Source organism: Furipterus horrens, unplaced genomic scaffold (genome assembly GCF_987537825.1).
Source record: "Furipterus horrens unplaced genomic scaffold, mFurHor1.1.pri manual_scaffold_8, whole genome shotgun sequence".
NCBI classification, from domain to species: Eukaryota; Metazoa; Chordata; class Mammalia; order Chiroptera; family Furipteridae; genus Furipterus; species Furipterus horrens.
Window position 1 is genome coordinate 100,043,032 of NW_028327178.1, and position 20,429 is coordinate 100,063,460.

Below are 20,429 nucleotides of genomic sequence, written 5' to 3' on the forward strand. Positions count from 1 at the left end.
AGAATGGGGATTCTGAGTCACTCTACCCTCCCCCATCACCGAGAAAACATGCCAGGCAGCCAGCTCCATGCAGACAGAAACAGGTCCCTGGGTCCAGCCTGTTTATTTGCATAATGGTTTTCATTGATACATGGGAATGGGAGTGAGTCGCTGCTTTTCTGGCAGGAGGATCACACACAAGCTCGTGATAGACTCAGGCCAGACGATTCTCTCCTGAGCTTTCCCCAAACCAGCTTCAGGGACTCATCTGTGGGACCAGAAAGTCTAGAAGCCAACTGGCTCCTTGGTATGCTCCTTAAGACCATAAGGGCGATGCATGCAGCTCTCCTGGTCTCGGCGCCCTGACCCGGGCAGAGCTAAGCTTAGATGTTACAGGGTGAGCATGCAGGAGGGCCAGCGCATGTGTGTGGTCAACTCACAAGCGGCCCCTCGGCTTAGCTCCAGTCTCTGCTCCAATCTGGAGACTGGAGTCCATCTATGTCTGGGGACCCATGTACCAGGCCCCGTCTATGCCAGGAGGGCTTCACACATGCCATTTCCTCTGCCTGGAATACATTGCTTTCCTGGAGCACCCTCCCAAATGGCCAATCACTGTTTATTCATATAGTGGGGGTCTTCTCTGAACTTTTCGGCCAATGGTCCCTGCTATATTATACACCCTATAGTTCTTGTATTCAGTAGAGCTTATTATTGCACATTTATGTGATTAGTGGATTCAAATTGGTCTCCCCATTAGTCTATAAGCTTCAAGACATGGATATATATTTTGCTTGACATTCCATCTCTTGAATCTAGTAAGATGTCAATAAATCACAGGCCAGGTGAGTAAAGTAAATTTATGTGGTGGGGCTAACACAGGAGCGACTGTGTAAGGGGGGCAGGGCGCACGATGGGGAACCGGAGAGTGCGTGCCTCGCCCAAAGGCATTCACGTTTTTAAAACATACTAAAAATACTGTTCAGCTAAATAAAACCTGTCTGCAGGCCACATGTGAAGCCCCTGCTTATGACTTTTCCAGTGGCTATTTGTTGAATGAGTGAGTGAAGACTCCACAAGGAAATCATTGTAAAAGCCTCCCAAAAGCGAGGAGGAAGAGGGAGGCAGAACTGAAAGGGCCTCCTTTTCAGTCCTGTCTACACCCTCTTGCAGACAAGGCCCCCTCTGGCTCCTTCCTTCCTCTTTCTCCCCAGTGCTCAGCACATGGTAGCTGTATGAGTTGGTTGATCCACTCAGCATTTACTAAATACCTAAGTCCACACCAAGTCCAGGTTCAACCAGACAATGTCCTCTGTCTTGAAGCTCACTGTAGTGGGACCGACAGAGCCACAGTCAGGCAATGAACGCATAGTGATGGATGTTCTAGGAACAGTCTGTGACAGGGCTGTGGGAATCCTTGCCTCCCAACGTTTTCTAGCAAGTAGGGAATTCCGTAGGTGAGTATATGAGATATGCCCGCAGCAGAGATGGGGGGGCTGGACCTTGCCAGAAGGGACAGGAGCCTCAAGCATTTGCCTGGATGGTAACTCAAGATATGGCTAGAGGTCTGCAGGGTGGGCAGAAGGGAACTGCCACCGTTGGGGGGAGGGGAGTGGAGATGTCCATGCATGGCAGCTCCTTGCCACCAACATTTCTGAGCCAAGCTGACTTGAAATCAGTGCCTCCCCTGGTCCATTGGGCTTTCATCTCCCTCTGGGCCCAGACTGGGACCCTTTGACAGGTGGGCTGGAAGCTGGGAATTGGACAGGGACTTGCCCACCTCACACATCAGGTCCTAGCATAGCTGGGTCAGGACTTCCGGCCTCAGGCCAGGGCCCCTTTTCTGTATCTCAAGCCAGCCCTGGGAGGAAGCTACAGGCATCGCTGTGCAAACCTTGTCCATCAGTCAAGGGGACAACTCCTTCTTCCCCCTAGACCTCATCTTAGAGAGCTGACTCCTTGTGAAAGTTCCTGGAAAGGACCACAGCTGAGGTCGAGTTCCTGCATCTGAATCCTGTGTGGTCCCCTCCCTTGCTCTGACAGAAGGCTTTATGGATCAACTCTGGGGACCCATGAGCACACTAAAACTCCGGGGATCCATGAACCTACTAAAACTCCATGCAAACTGCATGAGGGCAGAAGAGAGAGGTGGAAAAAACATTGTTACAGCAGACCAACAAGCATGGATTCCAAACTTGACCCTACCACTTCTAGTTGTGTAACATTTGAGTAAAACACTGTACCTCCCTGAGCCTCAGTTTCCTCATCTGTGAAATGGGGATAATTCTCATCCTCCAACATAGGGCCAAATGTGATCTGGCTGATAGAGAGCAGGTGTGCAGGAATTTTTAGCATCTTTCCGACTTGTTCCTTCTGGCTCATGCTGCTTCCCGGATGGCCTGGAGGTTTGTTTATAAAAGTCTCTAGGTCGTTCTCCAGGCTCGCAGGATCTAGGGTAACACTATCCTCCTCCAAGCCTTTGAAGGAAGGGACCCAGCCTCTGGGTGTCACTTCTCAGGCCAGGGTGAGTGACCCCGAGCGGTCATGCTACCACGAAGAACTTCAGCAGGAGATGCATCTGTGTTGTAGCTGGCTGCACAGGTGTGGGAAATGGGACATGGAACCCTGGTTTTAATAAATCTGAGAGTTTGGAGGCTCACTGGGAACCTGGGCCTCCAGGTCTGCAGACCTTCCCTCCTGGGAGGTTTCACGGGATGTGTCCAGAGACCCCTCTGACACCCCATCAATGCTGCTCAGCAAGTCTTCAAACTCCTGGTGGCCGCTGTTGCGCACGGCGGCTTCCAGAGCCTTCTGGCGCCGGTAGAAGTGAGAGAACTTATTGAAGATGATGGTGATGGGGAGCGCTACCACCAGGATGCCCCCCAGGATGCAGCCCGAGGCTGCCAGCTTGCCAGCCACTGTCACTGGCACCACGTCCCCGTAGCCCACAGTGGTCATGCTCACTGTGCCCCACCACCAGCAGGCGGGGATGGTGTCAAAGCCCGAGTCCTCCTCCTTCTCAGCGGTGTAGGCCACACCAGAGAACACCGACACCCCCACGCCCAGGTACAGGAGCAGGATGCCCACCTCGCGGTAGCTGTGCTGGAAGAGAATGGAGGAAGCTGAGTCAGAACCGGCACTGGGCATATAGGGAAACTGAGGCCCAGAGAGTAGAAGGGACAGGTCCGAAGTCACAGAGCAAAGTAGAGCTGGTGCCAGGACCTAGCTCTGCTGACTCCAAACTAAGGCCTTCCAACTATAATAAGCAGCCACACTCCCTAGGACTGAACACAGGCCTGATTTCCTTGGTCCAAGGTCCCTGCTAAGCCACATTTGTTTATTCTAACACGGGCCACCAGTGGCACCAGCCAGTTAATGAGAAGCTTGTGATTCTTACATGTTGCAGAACCAAGAGAAAGCCATAGTCTATATTCCACAATGCAAAGGGTTGGTTTCGTGCACTTTTGGCTGGTTGATTACATTTCTGATGAGTACAAAAATATTTTCTGCCTCCCAAGGAGGCTGAGAGTTCCCAGACTGCTAGACGAATATGCTTGACTATGGATGTGTATATTTGCTCTGCCCCTGAGGCCAAGCCCTAGGGCACTGGTTCTCAAACAGGGCAATCCTGTCCCCTCCCCCCACAAGGGGACCTTTGACAACATCTGGAGACATTTTGATTGTCACAACTGGGACAGATGTGCCACCAGCATGTACTGGGTAGAGGCCAAGGATACCGCTAAACACCCTACAATGCACAGGACAGCCCCATGACAAAACATGATCTGATCCCAAATGTTAATAGAGCTTGAGAACTCCTAGACTAGAGCAGAGTCTCCCAAACTGTTACGTGCAGAGGAATCGTATAGAGATCTTATTTAAAAGGCGGAACTCAATCAAGGAGGTCTGGCATGGAGCCAGGGATTCTGCAATTCTAGCAAGCTTCCAGCTAATGAGAAAGCTGCTCGTGGTCAGGGGCCTCTAGTTGAGTAGCAAAGCTCTCATCTGGAGTCTTACACCTGTACCTTGGACCCTGGGAGCCTCCATCAATACTCTTCTCCCTCCTCGCAGAAAGAGCTGGTAGCACTGGGCCCTGGCTCCCTGCATGGTGGAGGCAAGGCTGAGTTCTGGGACAGGGCATTCTCCTTAGAGAAGTGCTGAGTTCTGGGTGTTTGGCTAATGGAATTCTTTGTACCTGTCCAGTATCCCAGCATTCTGCCCAGGGTACCCTGCCTGCCCTGCCGTGAGGGCATACAAAAAGCTTTACAGGCCTTACGGGTGGAAGACATCTATCAGCATTGTCTAGGGATCCTTGGCACAGTTACACGGGGCTTTAGGAGAAAGTACAGGAGGTGCTGGCGTCAGCACAGCTGGGTTCTTCTCTAGGCTCTGCCACTAACAGAGAAACCTCTGACAAGTCCTGTCACCTCATGGAGCCTCAGTTTCCACATCTGCAAAGTAGTGACAATAATACTTGCCCCTGCTTATACCCCATTTCCCTTGGGATAATGTCCAAAATCATGGGCCAAGAATTCATGGCCCTTCAATACCCTGTCCCACTCACCTCTTCAACCTCATCAACTGGCACCCCCTCCGTTGTCTCCCCTCCCACCATTCATCCCGTTCTCTCTGCGGGCCTTTGTCCAAGCTGTCCACATGTCCTCCCTCCCCAAACCAGGCTAATCTCACCCCCAGCGCAGGGCCTGACTCAAGGAGGGAGCTCAGTAAATTGCAACCAGGCCTTAAAAAGCCAACCTCGGTTCTTTACCTACGGAAAGGGAATAAATAATAGCATCTGCCCGAGGACGTTATCCTGAGGATGAAATCGATAATGGATGTGGAAATGGCACAGAATTAGCATTCGGAAAGTATTAGCTCTGGGGCTATTACTAGACCTGGTCTACTACTTGTGACCTGTGCTATCTGCGCCCTCTGACAACGTCCGAAGAAAGGCTTAATGGGAGAAGCCGGGTAGCGTTCTGCTTTGCATAATTTTGTGCAATGTATTATTTAGTATTTGACAGATAGATTAAAGGTGACCTTTGTCTTTTTTTATTTTTATTTTTGAAAAGGAAGGCCGGCAAAGGTCTGCCTCAGTTTTCGCCCCTCGGATATAGAGATAACCGGAAGCTCTTCCTTACAGGGCTGTTGGGAAGGTGAAACTGGACGTGGGAAGGGCTGTTACCTAGCCCTGTGTCTGGTACAAAGGGTGTCATTTCCGTTGTCACAGCAGGCTTGTAAGTTCACCCGCTCACCTGCCCCCGTGGGTACACCTGCCTCCCCCATGACCCCCAACGCGGCCTCAGAGGCCCTACCTTGAGTGTGGCGCCCAGCGAGCGCAGCCCGGTGGAGTGGCGCGCCAGCTTGAGCACGCGGAAGATGCGCATGAGGCGGAACACCTGTACCACCTTGCCCAGGTCGCCGATGTCCTCGCCGCCCGCACCTCCCTGGTGGCCCAGCGCCGCCCCCGCCACCAGCGTGAGGTAGAACGGCAGCACAGACACAATGTCGATGAGGTTGAGCGGGTGGCAGAAGAAGTTACGCGTGCTGGGCGCCAGCAGGAGGCGCGACGACACCTCGAAGCTGAACCAGGCGATGCAGAAGTACTCGAGGCGCCTCAGCACGGGGTCGTCGCGAACGTCTTCTGGGTTGCGGCCCGCGGCCACCGCAGCCTTGGCGGCTTCCGCCTCGCGGGCCTGGTACTCGGGCAAGCTGTGAATGCACATGGCGGCGATGGAGGCGAGCACCACGCCGATAGAGACGCAGCTGAAGAGCTTGCTGGGCAGCGAGTAGCCCGGATTCTCCATGGTGAGCCAGAGACGGCGGCGCAGGCGGCCGCAACGCGCGGCGCCATAGCGCGCCAGCTCGCGCTGCACGTCGGAGATCTCGCCCGGGGACGGATCCACGCTGCTCGGCGCGTCGCTGTCCTCGTCCCAGGCGCGCGGCCGCGCCACGCGCCGCTCCAGGTAGCGCGCGCGGCAGCACGTGGCCAGCGCGCTCTCCCCCAGGCCCCAATAGTCGGCCTCTTGGCCAAAGGCGAAGACGCACAGCTCGTCCAGCACGTGCAGGTGGCCGGTGCGGTAGAAGTGCAGCAGTCCCAGGAAGAAGCCCGGGTGCCTGTCGAAGTAGAACTCCCGCGCCGCCGCGTCGTAGTCATCGCACAGGCGCCGCGCCTGCTCCTCCGACGGCGCGGCCTGCAGGCGGCCCAGCCGCGTGCCCGGGAAGCGCGCCAGGGAGCGCGCGCTCAGCCGCCGCCGCACGCCGCCCACATTCACGCTCAGAGCCTCGTCGCTTCGCCGCCAGGGGACTCTGGCGCCGCGTCCTGGGGACTCGCTCACCATCGTTGCGGCGCGCTGGCCTAAGGACACCGGAGGAGCCCTCTGAGGGAGGTTCCAGGGAAGATCGTCACATCTCCTGCCCCGTCACCGTCCAGGGGTGTGTTGGATGCTCTATGAGAAGCGCCTGGTATGCAATAGGCGTACAAGTGCCCTCGGGACTGGAGTCAGGTTTGGATTTGACAAGCCCTCACTCCCAGTCTGGGCTTTGGTCAAACCACTCTCATTTCATGGGCATGAACTTTTGGGCTCTACCACGAAGGATGAGAGCAGATGAATGGCAGGATGTCCTGGCACCTGGCAGGGGGTGGGGGTTGGGGTGGGGTACCCATATAAGACATCTCCCTTTCCCAGACAAAATTGGACTTTTGAACCCCAGAGGTCTACTGTGGGATCTTGGACACGCGAGCACTCTGAACCTCTTTCCTCCTTAGAAAAATGGGGGTAGTGAATGCTTACCTCCTAGGGTTGTGCCGTTCTCCAAGTGTGTTCCCTGGACTAGCAGCGTCAGCATCACCTGGAAGTTTGTCAAAATGCAAATTCTCAGCCTGCTCTACACTTTCGAGATCAGAATCTCTGGGGATAGGGACTGTTGAGCAGTCTGTGTATTAACAAGCTTGGAGGGCGTTTCTGACGCAAGGTCAGGTTTGATAGCCATTGGCTTAGACTATATAAAACGTCTGTCAGAGTGAACGTTGGCTTTCTTGGGTGATCGTAGGCAAGTCATGTCACCTCTCTGAGCTTCTGTCAAGTGGAGATAAAAATACCCACCTCCAGCTGTGGTTAAAAAGGTTAGGTGAACTAATGTCTTCCTCAGGCCTGGCACGCAGAAGAGGGTTAGTGAATTATCCACCTGTTTCTCTGTCTGCTGGAGTCAGGCAAACCTTTGTTTATCTCCACTGTAGATGCATCTGGCGCCTTGAGAAAGACACTTTTCTCCACATTAGTTTCCTGCACAATACAGGCAGTAGCACCTGCCCCCAAGGAAGGCTGGAGGATGAGGGTAGGTTATGAAAGTGCTCAGCCTTCGTGGATACTGAGGAGATGTTAAACCTGGCCACTGCCCACTGTCTCTAAACTCTGCGAGAATCGAGGGCCAGTGCCTCACCTCCTTACCTCAGTAATGTCGTCTGCACTGTGGGTTCAGTAAAGCCTGCTTCCTGGGGTGGGCAGGGATTGAGGCTGCATCAAGCAGCTGGCCCAGTGCCTGGCAAGGAGCGGGCAGGGTGTCCTTCACTTACCCTGGGCTTGGCGTTAGGCGAGTCGGGGTTTTGTTCTTAGTTCTGTTACTTGTGTGACCGAAGGCCAGTCTCTTCCTGCTCTGGGCTTTAGCTCTCTTATCTGTAGAATGGGATAACAGCACTTCAGCTGAAGGGTTGTTGTGAGCATGTGTGCAAAGCCCCTGGAACACAGTAGGTGCTCCATAAATGTTCATCTCTCGCATGTCTTTTTGGTCAGACCTGGCTTCCACTTCTGAGTTTGCCTCTTACTGTCAACCTCAAGCAGACCCTTCTCTGAGCTTCAGTTGCCCCATCTGTAAAGTGGAGAACACTATGCTTTCCATGAGAGCTATGAGGACTACAACAGGCAAGGTGTTTATCAGTAGCACAGTCCCTTGCATATAAGTTGTGCACAATAAATATGCGTGCGCTGAAGCTGCATCCCACCCCCGGACTTGGCGTCAGAAAGTGAAGTCTCTAATCCAGTTCCATCACTCATGAGCTGCCCCTCTGTGGGCAAACCCCCTTCTCACCATCCTGCTCTGTGAAATAGGACAATTAATTCAACAAACCTTCCCCGACAAGAATCTAAATACCAGTAAGAAAGATTAAGTAATGTCCTCAAAATTACCCAGCTAGTCCACGGCACAGGCAAGGCAGGAAACTAAATTTTGTAATTCTCAAGACACTCTCCACGCTTATCTTTGATCACGTACTCTGTGCTGGTCACTTCTCTGGGCTCCGAGTACTCTTCATTGGTTTGAATCCCTACCCCAACCCCGCCGGGGAAATTTTCTAATTCTATTTGACGGATGAACAAACAGGACCAGCCTAAAGCGCGGCCATCCCACATTGCTCCCTTCTTGGGGGTCTCAAGGAGAGAGGGCATGAGCACCCGGAAGCAGGCAGCGCCAGCCTCAGACTCGCGCAGCCCCCGCCCCTTCCCCCAGGCCACGCCCCCCCCGGAGGGGGGCCCCTTACCTGTGACCTAACGCGTCTGTCCCGGAGGGCGCGGAGGCTGGGGAGCCGCTGGCGGGCCTGGGGGCTCCTCTCTGCCCCGGCGGCCCCGCCGAGCCTCGCTGCTGCGGAGGCCCCGCTGCCTCCTCCTTCCCTGTCTTCCTCTGTCCCCCGCGGCTGAGGCCGCATCGATCGCTGCCGGGGGAGGGAAGGAGACCGCGGGCGGCCGGAGGCGGAGGTTTCTATTCCTGACTCGGTTGGGGTGTGTGACGGTGCCTGGGGCCTGGGCCCTAGAGCCAGGACATCCTCCCAAGTCAGGGACCAGGGGGAGGAAGGGTCACTTAGGGGACGGGCCCCCCAGCTAAAGAGGTATTTCAGCCAGAGCTTCTCTGACAAAGGTGCAACAGTAATCATAGTTTCCTAAATTGATACGTGCCAGTCACTCTGATTCAAGTGACTTATTTAAGTTATTGTTGACACCAACTTGATAGGGATAGGGTCTTATGTTCCCCCTTTTACAAATGAGGCCCAGTCACCGGCTCGGAGCACTTAGCTAGGAGTTGAGATAGGAACTCATCCTCTAAGGTGGCCCCCGGGGGTCTATTGGGGAGAAAGTGGCCTCACCCCACTGGGAGCCCCAGACCCTCCCGAGCCTGCTGGGGACCTGGCTCTTCCCCCATTGGCTGTGGAGCCTGGAACAGAACTCCCGGCACAGGGGAAGTGCTCTGTAACTTTAACTGTTGCTGATTTTCCTAAGGAGGCGTATGGTGTGATTTAATCCTGCCCGGCTCACCTCTTAGCTGGGAATCCTGGCAAGTCACTTATCTCAAAGCCCCTGTTGCTTCATTGTCAAATGGGAGTTACAGGGTCCATCTTTCTCAGCATTTCTCAGGATGGATGAGTGAAATGATGTTTAAAAGTGCAGGAATTTACTAAAGAATAATCAGTCCCCAAGTCTCCCTGGCTGCCTGTCACACTCGTTTTCCTCCTGCAAGTTTGAGGACTGGCTGAGATGTCTCAGCCTGCCTCCCGTGTCTTTTATCCTGAGACCCATGGCTTCTGGGCAAGCTCTTCTCATGGCAGAGGGTGGAAGCTGCAGGAAGGCTGATGTCTTGCCTTAAAACTGCCACACTGTCATTACATACACATTCCATTAGCCAAAACAAGTCCAAGACCAAACCCCTCATCATTGGACCAGTGACCTATACATTCACCCGGGGAAGCTGTGATGAGGGTGGGGAGGGAAGGGGTGAGTGTGGCTAAACAATACAGTGCGCCCTATTATCTGTGTTAAGTGCCTGAGTTTATAGATGGGGGAAACTGAGGCCCAGAAAGAAGAAGGGAAATACCCAGGCTTACAGCATCGGTGGCTCTCAGATTGCTCTTCCCCTCCCCTAGGCCTCCCCTTGTATCCCTATAACTAGCATTTGCTGCCTTTGAGTCAACAGCTCAGGCATCTGAATCCCACAAGAAGGACTATGGCAGTGAGGGAGTAGAATTCTTTTCATCTTCCAACAGGACAGAGAGAAGGACAGACTGGTGGCTCACCTGTGACCACAGCACATCATCAAGGGAACCAAGAAAGAAGACCCAGGATGCCCAACTTCACCTCCACGGTTAAATGTCCAGCCCCAGGTTCTATCAGCACACAAGCATACAAGGCAGGGAGGAGTCTGCCCACCTCCACCCTCTCCCCCAAGCAAGTCCTGGGCAAAAGGGATAGTCAAGAATCCCTGGGTCCAGGACTGCCCCTTGAAATGGCTGTCATTCCCTCACTGATTCCCCACTCCTTCCTGGGCCCTGACTACAGACTGAGCCCCTCAAGAAGTGGAGGTGAATGAGGTATTACCCAATGGTGGGCACAGACGTTCCCCAAAGTAATGACATCTCAACTGCTCAAGCGACATTTCCCCAAATGTGGAGCAATTCTAAATGATCTTAGGGTGTACGTGGATGCAACATTATACAACACTGACTCTTGGAGTGAAAGAGTTACCAGGAAGCAAGTCTCAGGTTAGAGACCTGGGTCCTTTCTTCTTTAACCCTTACTGGTCTTCATTGATTACAACAGGGAGCAGGTTTCAGGCTCACAGTCTTGGCAGTGGCAGTATCTAGCTAGAATTTAATCACATTACTTAATATTGTTGAATCAGACATGATTTTAATGGAACTTAGCTGTTTTCATTGCATTTGCTTTTGCAGTCACATTCTATTTGTGGCAAGTGATCCTGCTTATCCCTGCTTATAATAGTAGTGACATCAAGATTTTCTTCTGAATTTATTTATATACAAAAGCGAGTCCACTTAAGGAGAAGCGTTAGATGAGCAGGAGCAGAGACAGCGAGCGAGTAAAGCAGCGCGATGCGGTTTCGCAGGCATGGAGAAAATTCTGAAAGGGATCTGTTCAGGAAACTGTGAAACGTACAGTCAGGGGATCGGGCTGCCTGAGGTGGGGGTTGGGCCCCCACAAAGAGAGGCCTACCTGAACCGGGCACGTTGGGTGGAAGAAACAGGTACAAAGAGACGGGAAGGTGCGTGTTAGGACGGATGAGGGGCTCAGAGTGGCACTGGTGCAGAGAGGAGTCCTTTGAGGTCTGGCCATGGACCCTGATTCCCAAGAGGAAAAAGCAGGCGTGACTGGGGAGCTGGAAAAGTCACAACTGATCAGTGTTTATCAGAAGGTCGGAGCTGCCACTGTCTGGGCGGCACGTCCCTGGCCCCCGTCATCATCTCTTCCTGCTGGGAACCCCATCCTGAGGTTCTTAGTGGCGGATCGCATTCTGAACCAGAATTAGCCTGAGGAGAGAGAAGGAAAGTGTTAACTGCTTCCTGTACTAGGGCTCTGAGTTGTGGGCTTGATCCCCCATCCAAAGCCCATGAGCCCAGCCCTGGTGACCACTAAGGCAGGACACCCCCCCACCGTCTTTCACAAGGGCAGACAGAAGCTCAGAGCAGTTTAGATTGCAGTCCAGGGGACACACACAGCAAGGTCACTAAGAGAATCAAGGATCCCCAGTTCCTCCATCATCCTAACGGGACCCCTCACACCCCATCCACTTCCCTGGTCATGGCCCCAGGGGGGGCATAGGCTTCTGGGGAGATGTCCCATTAAGGTTGTCAAACTTAGATGGTATCTTTGAGCCGGGGCTCAGAGAGGGAACAAATCGCCCCAGCACACAGAGCCGTACCTCTGACAGGGTTCCGGCAGTCCCGGCCGCAGGCGCTCAGGCAGCACCGGCTGTCGCCCCGGCAATCTGAGTCTTGGTAGCACAGGTGCTGCATGGGGCTGAGGCACCGCAGCTGGTCCTCGGGGCAGCTGCCCTGCTTTACTGCAACACAGGGGCCGGGGTGAGCCCTGCCTGATCCTCAGCCCTGGGGCCTGGGGCTCAGGCGGTCAGCAAGGTGAAGAGGGCCACTTACCTGAGACTATACGGACACACTGGCGGAAGCAACTTTTGGAGCAGCACTTCATCATGGAGGGACACTGGCGGTCCTCCAGGCACTGGTCTGGCACCGAGAGGAGGCAAGGCCCGTCGTCCGGTGGGCATCCCCCAAGTTTCTCTGTAAAAGAACCCCACCAAATATTGCAGATGGAGGCAGATCAGAGTTCGTAGTAACGGCTGGCCTGTGGGAATCACCAGCTCGGAAGTCTCCTCTCGGTTCCTGCCTGTCCTTTGGCAAGTTATTATTTGTATTTTTGGATGAACTTGCTTTTCTTTATTTACTTTTTAATTTAGTTCTTTTATGGAGCTATAATCCACATATAGCATTATGTCAATTTCAGATGTGCAATATAATGATTCAGTATTTGTTATATATTGCAAAATGGTCACCCCAGTAATCTAGTTAACATCCGCCACCATACGTTGTTCAACATTTTTCTTTCTTGTGATGAAAACATACATTCAAGATTTGCTTCCTTAGCAACTTTCAAATATGCAATACAGTATTATTCAATATGGCCATCATGCTATACATCACAGCCTCATGAGTTATTTATATTTATAACTTCCAGTTATAAAATAACTTTGCCCATTTCGCCCACCCTCCACCCGCCCCCCTACTGCTGGCAGCCACCAGTCTGTTCTCTGTATCTATGAGCTTGGTGTTCTGAGGTTTGGTTTGTTTTGCTCTGATTTTTAGATTCCACATAGAAGTGAGCTCACACAGTATTTGTCTTTCTCTGTCCGATTTACTTCACTGAGCCTGATGCCCTCAAGGCCCATCCACGTCGCAAATGGCTGGCAAATCCTGTTTTGTTTTTCACCCCAAGTCTCAGTTTTCTGTCTGTGAAATGGGAAGCTGCACCCCCTCCTTCTGGGCAGGTTTAAGACTCAGGTGACAGAAAGGAGAGGAAAAAAATGAAGTTCAACATCTCCACCTGCACCAACAAGGCCACACCTGGTCTGGCCCCTACCTGTCTCTCTGGCCTCATCCTCTTCCCTTTTTGTGGCACCTGATCTACTCCAAGCCACTTCCCTTTGCTTTGGCTGTGCCCTCTGCCTGGGGCTCTCTCCTACACCCCTCTTATCAGGCCTCAGCTGAAACGCCACATCCTCAGAAAATCCTGCTTGTCTGACCCCGGTTGAACTAGGTCAGCCCCACAGCACCCCACACACCCCCAAAGAATCTTTCCTTCAGAGTTGGAGACTCCGCCTCTGTCACTTGGCTAGCAGTTATGACAATAACTGTCCACTTTGATCACCCTTAGGCTGAAGCCCAGCCCTTGACCGCCAACCCTAGGGGCTCGGCGACTGTCTGAAAGAAAGGGTTTCAAAGGGGGATCCTGCATCGCAGGCATGTCAGAGGTTGGCAGCCTGGAACATTGTCACACAGCCACTGCTGGCCACGTCTGCTCTGTGCTCGTCCCTGCTGCAAATGGCATTGTTTCAGGATTTGTATTAACTTAGTCTTGCAGGTGGTTCTCTGAATGGTTCTAGAATGTTCTGTCCCAGAGCTTATGTAGCCATTCTTCTTGTTAGGATTTTGGGCCATTTCCAGATTTCATGCCAAAGGCTCGAGTCAGTGTCTTCTTTCATTTAGAGGGAAGAATCAAGGCCTGAAAGGAGCAGTGATTACCCAGACCCACATGGATTTGGAGTCCTCATCTCCCCGGGCAATGCCCCCTGGGACCTGCCCACCCCTCTGCTCTAGTCACCATTGAGCCCTGGGGACAGGAACTGGCTCCCAGCCTTCACTTTCAGCCTAGCATCTGATAAATGGGTCAAGAGCCACCAGAGGCAGCTGGACCCAGTGCTGTGACTTTACCTGGTGTCCACCTTCCCCCTCCAGCCCCTGACTGGGTGCTGGCTGGACGCATAGTAGGCACTTTGCTCACAGCGCAAGTGTTCCAAGTCATCTTCAGCTATGTAATTGGATTGGCTGAAACTGAGTTGCTGCCCCCTGCTGGAGAAAGAGCAGCCAAGCCTGTGAGGGAGCCCCCCACCCTGATGAGCCTCTCCTTCCCAGGCAGGGGCCCGGAGGGGCCTTGGGAGACCCTCTGAGGTCCAGCCCTGGCCCAAGGGGCTCAGGCCTCAAGGAGTGGGGCCAGACAGAGCTGCCCGAACTCAAAGCAGGAGCTCCCTAGGGGCTGGGGTGGAGTGGAGTGGGTCAGGTCACAGAGCCACCGCGAGCTTCTAGGGGGAGGGCCAGGACGTGAGCCTTGAGGAAAGACAGACAGACAGGAAGGGAGGATGAGAACTGGCATTGCAAGTGGCAGAATTGTGGCAGCAACAGTGTGGAGGTGGGAATAAGAACATGGAGGGACAGTGCAGGGACAGTGTGAGAGGGTCTGGGGGGTGACACTCAGGGCTTCCTCTGCCTTTCCTAACTTCCCCTGCCAACCCAGATCCCCGCCCGCAGACGTGCACACAGAGACACGGTCACGGACACATGCTGACAGCCACACAGTACGTGTGTGTCTTCTGGATACGCCGACTCAAAGGAGAGTCCCACCATGTCGGTCACAGTTCACTATACATATGTATGCATACAGAGAGAGGTACACACATGTGCACAAACATGTCAGTGTATATACACAGTTAACTATGGGCTTAACCATATGAAATGCTGACATTCAACCTTTCTGAGCTACAAAAATAACAATTTCATATGGTTTGACCCATTCATATACATGCGTATGTATCTCATATATAGTTATATATATATATATAAGTATAAACATAGTCATATATGTACATGTGAACAAGTATACAGGCTTACTGCCATATGTACATGCCTAGACACATAAAGTAGACAGCAGTATATAAAGTGGACAAAAGTAGATTTACAGTTGCTCCTATGGAAAACAATACAATAATAATCACAAGAATAGACTTTCACATATAGTCCTCACAACTGTAAACCTGCTTTTGCCCACCCCATACACACACAGAAACCACAAGTACACTCAGACATACACAGCCATGTGTATGTAGACATATAGCATACATATGCATGTGAGGAGAGACATGAACGTGTACAATTAGTTACGTACGTGACCAGGTTCCCAGAGCTACACGGACGCAGGTCTCCTCACAGCACAATCTAACCATTAAAGACACTTGTTAGACACTTTCTACAGGGGCTGTGCTAGCCTCTTAATGTCAGAGAGCCCCAGACGTATTTGAGTGTGTGTATGTGGTGTGGGGGGGGGGGGGGGTCCGTATAAACAGAGGTGACGGTGATTCACAGAAAATAAACGGCACGTCCCTCCCCTCAGCTCCGCTGCTTTCCTCCCCTGTCGGAACTTCTGCAGCCCAGGCAGCAATCTCATGGGGAGCTCAGGAAGGACAGAGACGCGCTGAGTTGGGGGAGACCAGCATGTATTACTCCTCAAGACACATTTACCCCTGAGAGGGAGGCGTAAGGCCTCCTGGTACAAGGAGTAAGTTTGGGAGGCAGGTCTTCCTGATTCCAAAGACCTGCCCTCAGCTGCTGCCTTTGACATTGACTCAGAGTCGGTCTTTGCCCTTGGGCAAGTGATTTCCCACTGAGCCTCGGTTTCCTCATCTGCAAAATGGGGATAAAAATAGTCGTGACCTCACAGCCTCACAGTGAGGAGGAATGGGGCGCTGGCATGAGTCACAGCCAGCATGGGGTCTGGCCTTGGAACTTGCCGGCACCCTTCCCTCCATGGCCTGGGGGTCCTGATTGCTCTCCCTCCCAAACCACCTCTTCCCCAGGGAAAGAGCCCTGCCTCTGAGGAAGGCACAGGTTAGGCCAGAGGGGACACAGAGGATGCTGAGAACGGCTCCCCAGGGCCCTGCGGAGGCGGGAACCTGTCCCCATTACTGTCCCCTTCCCCAGACAGGGCTGGGGCTACACAGGGGTATGTAGGTCAGAGGGTTCCAGCCCCGGAAGGGCTTGGAAGTGGAGGCCTCGCCCAGGTGGGAAGGTACCTGTCTAACTACTCTGGCAGCCCAGGCCTCCCTTACCTGATGACACGTCAGCCCCAGCCTTTTGGGGGGAGGCGGGGAGAAGAGAAGAAGGGCTATAACTTCCTCCCAACAGATCCCGGGTCCCAGAAACCACACCCCTAAATTCTGGAGTCCCTTCCACAGATGGGGCTGGAGGACGGTGAAGACCTGAGACAGACAGAAACAAGATAGGCCAGGACCAAACTAGGCACGGCCTTGTTGACCACAGAGGATGACAAATCCATACACCTCCGTGGAGACAACCAGAGCAGAGGGGGTACAGACAGGCTTGTCCCCCTACTGTGCAGAGGCACAGAGATACACGTGTACCACAGAGATGGGCATGCGTACACCCAGAATCCCACACTCAGCTGTGTAGATAGGCGCAGACGAGCCCTGAGAAACTGGCCAGAAGACGTTTGCAGACGTAGACGTGGGAAGGCTGACGGGCACAAAGAAGCCCAAGCAAGCACTAAGAAGCAGACACACACACACACACACACACACACACACACACACACACACATACACACACACACACACACACACTGAGTTACCTGCCTCTCCCAGACACATGGTAGAAACCACCCGGTACCTGGAACAGAGGAACCTACCCGCACTCACCTCTGTTTCTCCTGCCCGAGACAGCAGGCAGCTGGCTCCCCAAAGCCAGGAGGACCACCAGGAGGAGGAGGCTCTGGGGCCTCATGTTTTTGCTGTGGTACCTAATAAAGTCAGGGCCCAGAGGCCCTCAAATTCACACCTGTGGCCCCAAGGAAGCTAGAGCGGCTGAGTAAAGGAAGGAAGGAGAGGGGGTGGATGGAGTGGTAGGTATCTGTCTCATCCTGGCCCCTCCCCCTGCCGAAGAGCCGCAACGCAAGGGCGCTTGGGCAAGAATTGATGATAGGTGGGGGCAGGACCTAAAAGTTAGGGGCTAGGTCCAGTCCTGCCTGTACTGCTGAACTGGTCTGTAATCTTGTGCACGTCTTATCCCTCCTGGGCCTCGGTTTTTCTCGTCCATATAATGGGTGAAGGGTGTTGGGTCAAACACTCCCTTTCCTGGCTCCCTAAGGTCTTGAAGTCCCAGCAGTGGCCTAGGCAGGGGGTAGAAGTCATCTTTGAATGGCAAGGATGTGCAGAGTTCTGGGAGCCTAGGAAGCATTAGGGTCAGAGTCCGAGCTCCCTGCTGGAGAAGGCTGGCCCAGGCTGGCACTGTGAGTGAGGCTGGCCCTACCTTCCCTCTTGGGCTTCCATGGAAGGTAGAGAGAGAGCACTCCCTGCCTTTGATGAGTTCACCTCCAGTGACATCTGGTAGAACTGCCCTGTGACTGGGTCTGGCTCAGATGTCAGGAGTGGGTGAAGGGTTTGGGTTTGGCTTACGTCGCTGGTCACAACATTTCTAGGTGACTTCTGGGACACCTTCCCTGGCACAAAGGGATCCTGAGGGGGGAAAAAAAATTGTCTCAGCCAAGGACCCCACCTTATATTTCACATCGTTTGGTGGAAGAGAGGTAGCTGGGGCTCAGGGTCCTAAGGGGCCCCAAACAGAAACCCCACTGAACCAGAGGATCTTTCCAGGACTGGAGATTAGATCATCCTCCCCACCCTCATGTTGGAAAGATGAGGAAACTGTAGGCCCAGGACACACAGTTCATTTCTAACTCAGCTGGCACTTCTGGTATTGCCTCCCCGCAGTCCCCAATCAGTTTCTGGGCCTCATCTGATCCTGAGAAAGAAGACATTCCAGTCCAGGACAACCCTCACAGTCAGGAAGCTCTGCCTTGGGTTGAAATTAGAATGCTGTCTCTGAAGATCTCAGGAAACAGGGCCCTTAGAGTCTATGATCTGATATTACTTTTGGAATTCTAGCATCGCCTGGGAGTCTTTATTTAGGAGGAGTATTTTACAAGACTATTTCTCCCCCTGCTTTCAAATTATACATGCATATTAAGGAAATGCTTTTTCGATTAAGATTATTTCCTAGACTCTTCGCGGGTAATACAATGTTCTCTAATATCATCAATTCTAATAGTAACATGGTATTTTATAAGACTGATATGCCAAACCATACGTAATCAGTTTCCTTTTGTGAAGCATATAGGTTTCCATTTTTTTTACTCTCATAAGTAAATGTGACAACAACCTTTGTATATACATTTTGAGTCACATCCCTGACTATTTCCTGGGGTAAATTTGTCCAATTAAAAATGCAAAGTCAATCAAAGTGTCTTTTAGACTCCAACATCAGATAATTATTCACTATATTCACTTAATAATCATTTTTTAAGTTCAAAAAATGTCTATTATTTTTTTGTAAAAAAAAATTCTCATAAAAATGTTCAAAAACATACCATAGAACAGTAAATACTTTTATGAAGTCCCATATAAGCCTCATCCAGATTCAACACTGAACATTTTCCCCAGCTTTGGTGAGCTGTACCTGACGTATAACATTGCACAAGTTTAAGGCGTGCGACATGGTCTGATACACGTATGTATTGTGAAATGCTTAACACAAGAAGTTAGGTCACGCTGCCTTCCCCTCACACAATTACCATTTTGTTGTGAAAGGCACTCAATTTCAAACCTGATTTTCTCTTCTAAATATCACAAAAAGCCCCATGAATAATCCCTTGCACTGGACATCATTTTTAGAATGCTCTCAGGCAATGCATTTGGTTTAGAACTGCTAAGCAGCAGGAATGAGGATGGCGGAAACTGGGGGGGCGGGGGGGGGCGGTAAGCATTTTGTTGTTGTTACGGTGAGAACCTAAAAGCTGTACTCTGAGCAGCTTTCAAGTAGACAATACAGTATTGACGGTTAGTCACCCCGCTGACATTAGCTCCCTGGGAATGATTCATCTTATAACTGAACGCCTCAATGATTAACATTTTACAACCCTCTCTTATTGTATATTTCCACCCTTTTATGGCTGAAGTACTTTAAAGTAAATCCAACGTGTCTTACTTTTTACCCTTAAATGTTAGACTTCAATATGCATCTCAGTGAAATAAGGACATTTTCTCACATAATCACCATGTGGTTGTCATACCTAACAAAACCAGCGGTGATGTCTTTGCATCATCGAATACCCTCCTTGCATCCTATTCTTCTGACTCTCAAAAATTACTTAGTGTGGTTGGTGTGTTCAAGTCAGAATCTAAACAAGGTGCATGGGTTGTAACATCTCGTATGTTTATTTTAATCTAAAACATTCCCTCCAATTCGGACTTCCCTTCCTTCCCTTCCTCCTCCTCCTCCTTTGTGCTATTTATCTGTTGAAGAGAAAAGATGAATTGTTCTCTAGAATGTCCCACATTACTTCCCTGTGACTTCTTTCGACTTCCTTCTCTATCCTTTGTATTTCCATAGATGAACGTTAGCTCTAGAGGCTCAGTGAGGTTCAAGTTCAACTGTCTTGGCATGAACACTTTGCAGGTGTGCCTTCTTGCGTCACCTTAGGAGGAACACAGGTCTCGCCCACCCACCTGTAGAGTGATGAAGATGGATGGATGGGCTTTAGGTGGGGTCCCCTGAGGCCCCCATTGTAAAGTTGTGTTCTTCTACTGGCAAACTGCAAATAAACTGTGGGGTGAGGAGCAGGCACCCTGTAAATACTCAGTCCCAGTCAGACTTTTCACCTAATGATTTTTGAATCAGTGATTTCATCAGGGGACACAAAACCCACCAGGTGCTGATTTGGATTACCTTTAAGGTGCAAACTGTGTTGGCCAACATGGACAGCTTTGCCATGTGGAACTTTCCTGGGAAGAGCTTATCTTTTAAAAAACTTTTTTTTTAAATTATAGAAACGAAAACTTGAAACTCTTACAGATAAAAACATCACAGAGCTGACTCTTTTACCCACCTTCTCTCCTCTTTGTCCTGTTTGATCAAAGTTTTATTATTTCTACATTCACAGCAAATCATACTATTGATCCGCTTTCGCTTCGGAATTAGTTCTGTGATCAAACTGTTCAGTGCTCAACAGTGGCCATTTTGCTAATTCCTATAAACATTCCTTTCTTTTTTTTTTTTTCTTTAAGGAGTCTTTACTTTTAAATAATTATCCATCAGTACATGAAGTAATAACATGTAAAAAGTTCTTGAATTCTATCATCTAGTAATTTTGATTAAAAGATACTAAAAGCAGCCCAAACAATTATATTCATTGTTCTAACCCTTAGCCAGAAAGGACTATTTTAAGTCTGGCTGCTGCTTTACACAGGTTACAAATAACTATTTACTACCTCTCCATAGATAAAGACCCTGACCTTCAAAAAAGCTTTAGGGAAAAAAACAATTTTTTTTAAAACCTCTTTCTTTAAAAATTATGGGCTTTTTTTTTTTTTTACTTCATCTAAGAAAGAAAAAAGTCAGTGCATGTGTGTGTGTGTGTGTGTGTGTGTGTGTGTGTGTGTGTCTTGAGCTAACAGTCATAGGAAAACAATGTATACCCTTTAAATTTCTAAGGAATATGAGGTAAAAAGATAAAATCTTTGGATAAGCTCTAAGGCTGTAC

General features: G+C 51.2%; 2 protein-coding genes across 6 annotated transcripts; both read right to left on the reverse strand.

Annotated features, from left to right (window-relative positions):
• Positions 1-577: 577 nt before the first annotated feature.
• KCNS1 (potassium voltage-gated channel modifier subfamily S member 1) lies at positions 578-9,237 on the reverse strand. Of its 5 annotated transcripts, none has more exons than XM_090286458.1 (5): positions 8,513-9,237; positions 7,553-7,652; positions 6,771-6,828; positions 5,292-6,438; positions 578-3,078 (listed from the first exon to the last, which is right to left on the reverse strand). In XM_090286458.1, exons 4-5 carry the CDS (start codon positions 6,315-6,317, stop codon positions 2,608-2,610), a joined length of 1,497 nt encoding a protein of 498 aa, XP_090142584.1. In that variant the 5' UTR covers positions 6,318-6,438; positions 6,771-6,828; positions 7,553-7,652; positions 8,513-9,237; the 3' UTR covers positions 578-2,607. The 5 variants fall into 5 exon arrangements, with proteins under 5 accessions (XP_090142584.1, XP_090142586.1, XP_090142585.1 ...); XM_090286460.1 differs by having other exon boundaries at positions 7,083-7,652; XM_090286459.1 differs by having other exon boundaries at positions 5,292-6,356; positions 6,771-7,652.
• Positions 9,238-10,845: 1,608 nt separating this feature from the next.
• LOC150003618 (WAP four-disulfide core domain protein 5-like) lies at positions 10,846-16,725 on the reverse strand. The gene is made up of 4 exons (XM_090285292.1): positions 16,531-16,725; positions 11,909-12,049; positions 11,677-11,817; positions 10,846-11,284 (listed from the first exon to the last, which is right to left on the reverse strand). The coding sequence occupies exons 1-4, from the start codon at positions 16,613-16,615 to the stop codon at positions 11,280-11,282; spliced, it is 372 nt and encodes a 123-aa protein (XP_090141418.1). The 5' UTR covers positions 16,616-16,725; the 3' UTR covers positions 10,846-11,279.
• Positions 16,726-20,429: the final 3,704 nt, after the last annotated feature.

What these genes read in the sequence shown, in the direction of transcription:
- KCNS1 (XM_090286458.1), bottom strand. Translation starts at nt 6,317, where the DNA reads ATGGTGAGCGAGTCCCCAGGACGCGGCGCCAGAGTCCCCTGGCGGCGA. An exon ending in CGCTGGGCGCCACACTCAAG is followed by an intron (nt 3,079 to 5,291) that starts GTAGGGCCTCTG and finishes ATTCTCTTCCAG; the next exon opens with CACAGCTACCGCGAGGTGGG.
- LOC150003618 (XM_090285292.1), bottom strand. Translation starts at nt 16,615, where the DNA reads ATGAGGCCCCAGAGCCTCCTCCTCCTGGTGGTCCTCCTGGCTTTGGGG. An exon ending in CTCGGGCAGGAGAAACAGAG is followed by an intron (nt 12,050 to 16,530) that starts GTGAGTGCGGGT and finishes GTTCTTTTACAG; the next exon opens with AGAAACTTGGGGGATGCCCA. An exon ending in GTGTGTCCGTATAGTCTCAG is followed by an intron (nt 11,818 to 11,908) that starts GTAAGTGGCCCT and finishes CCTGTGTTGCAG; the next exon opens with TAAAGCAGGGCAGCTGCCCC.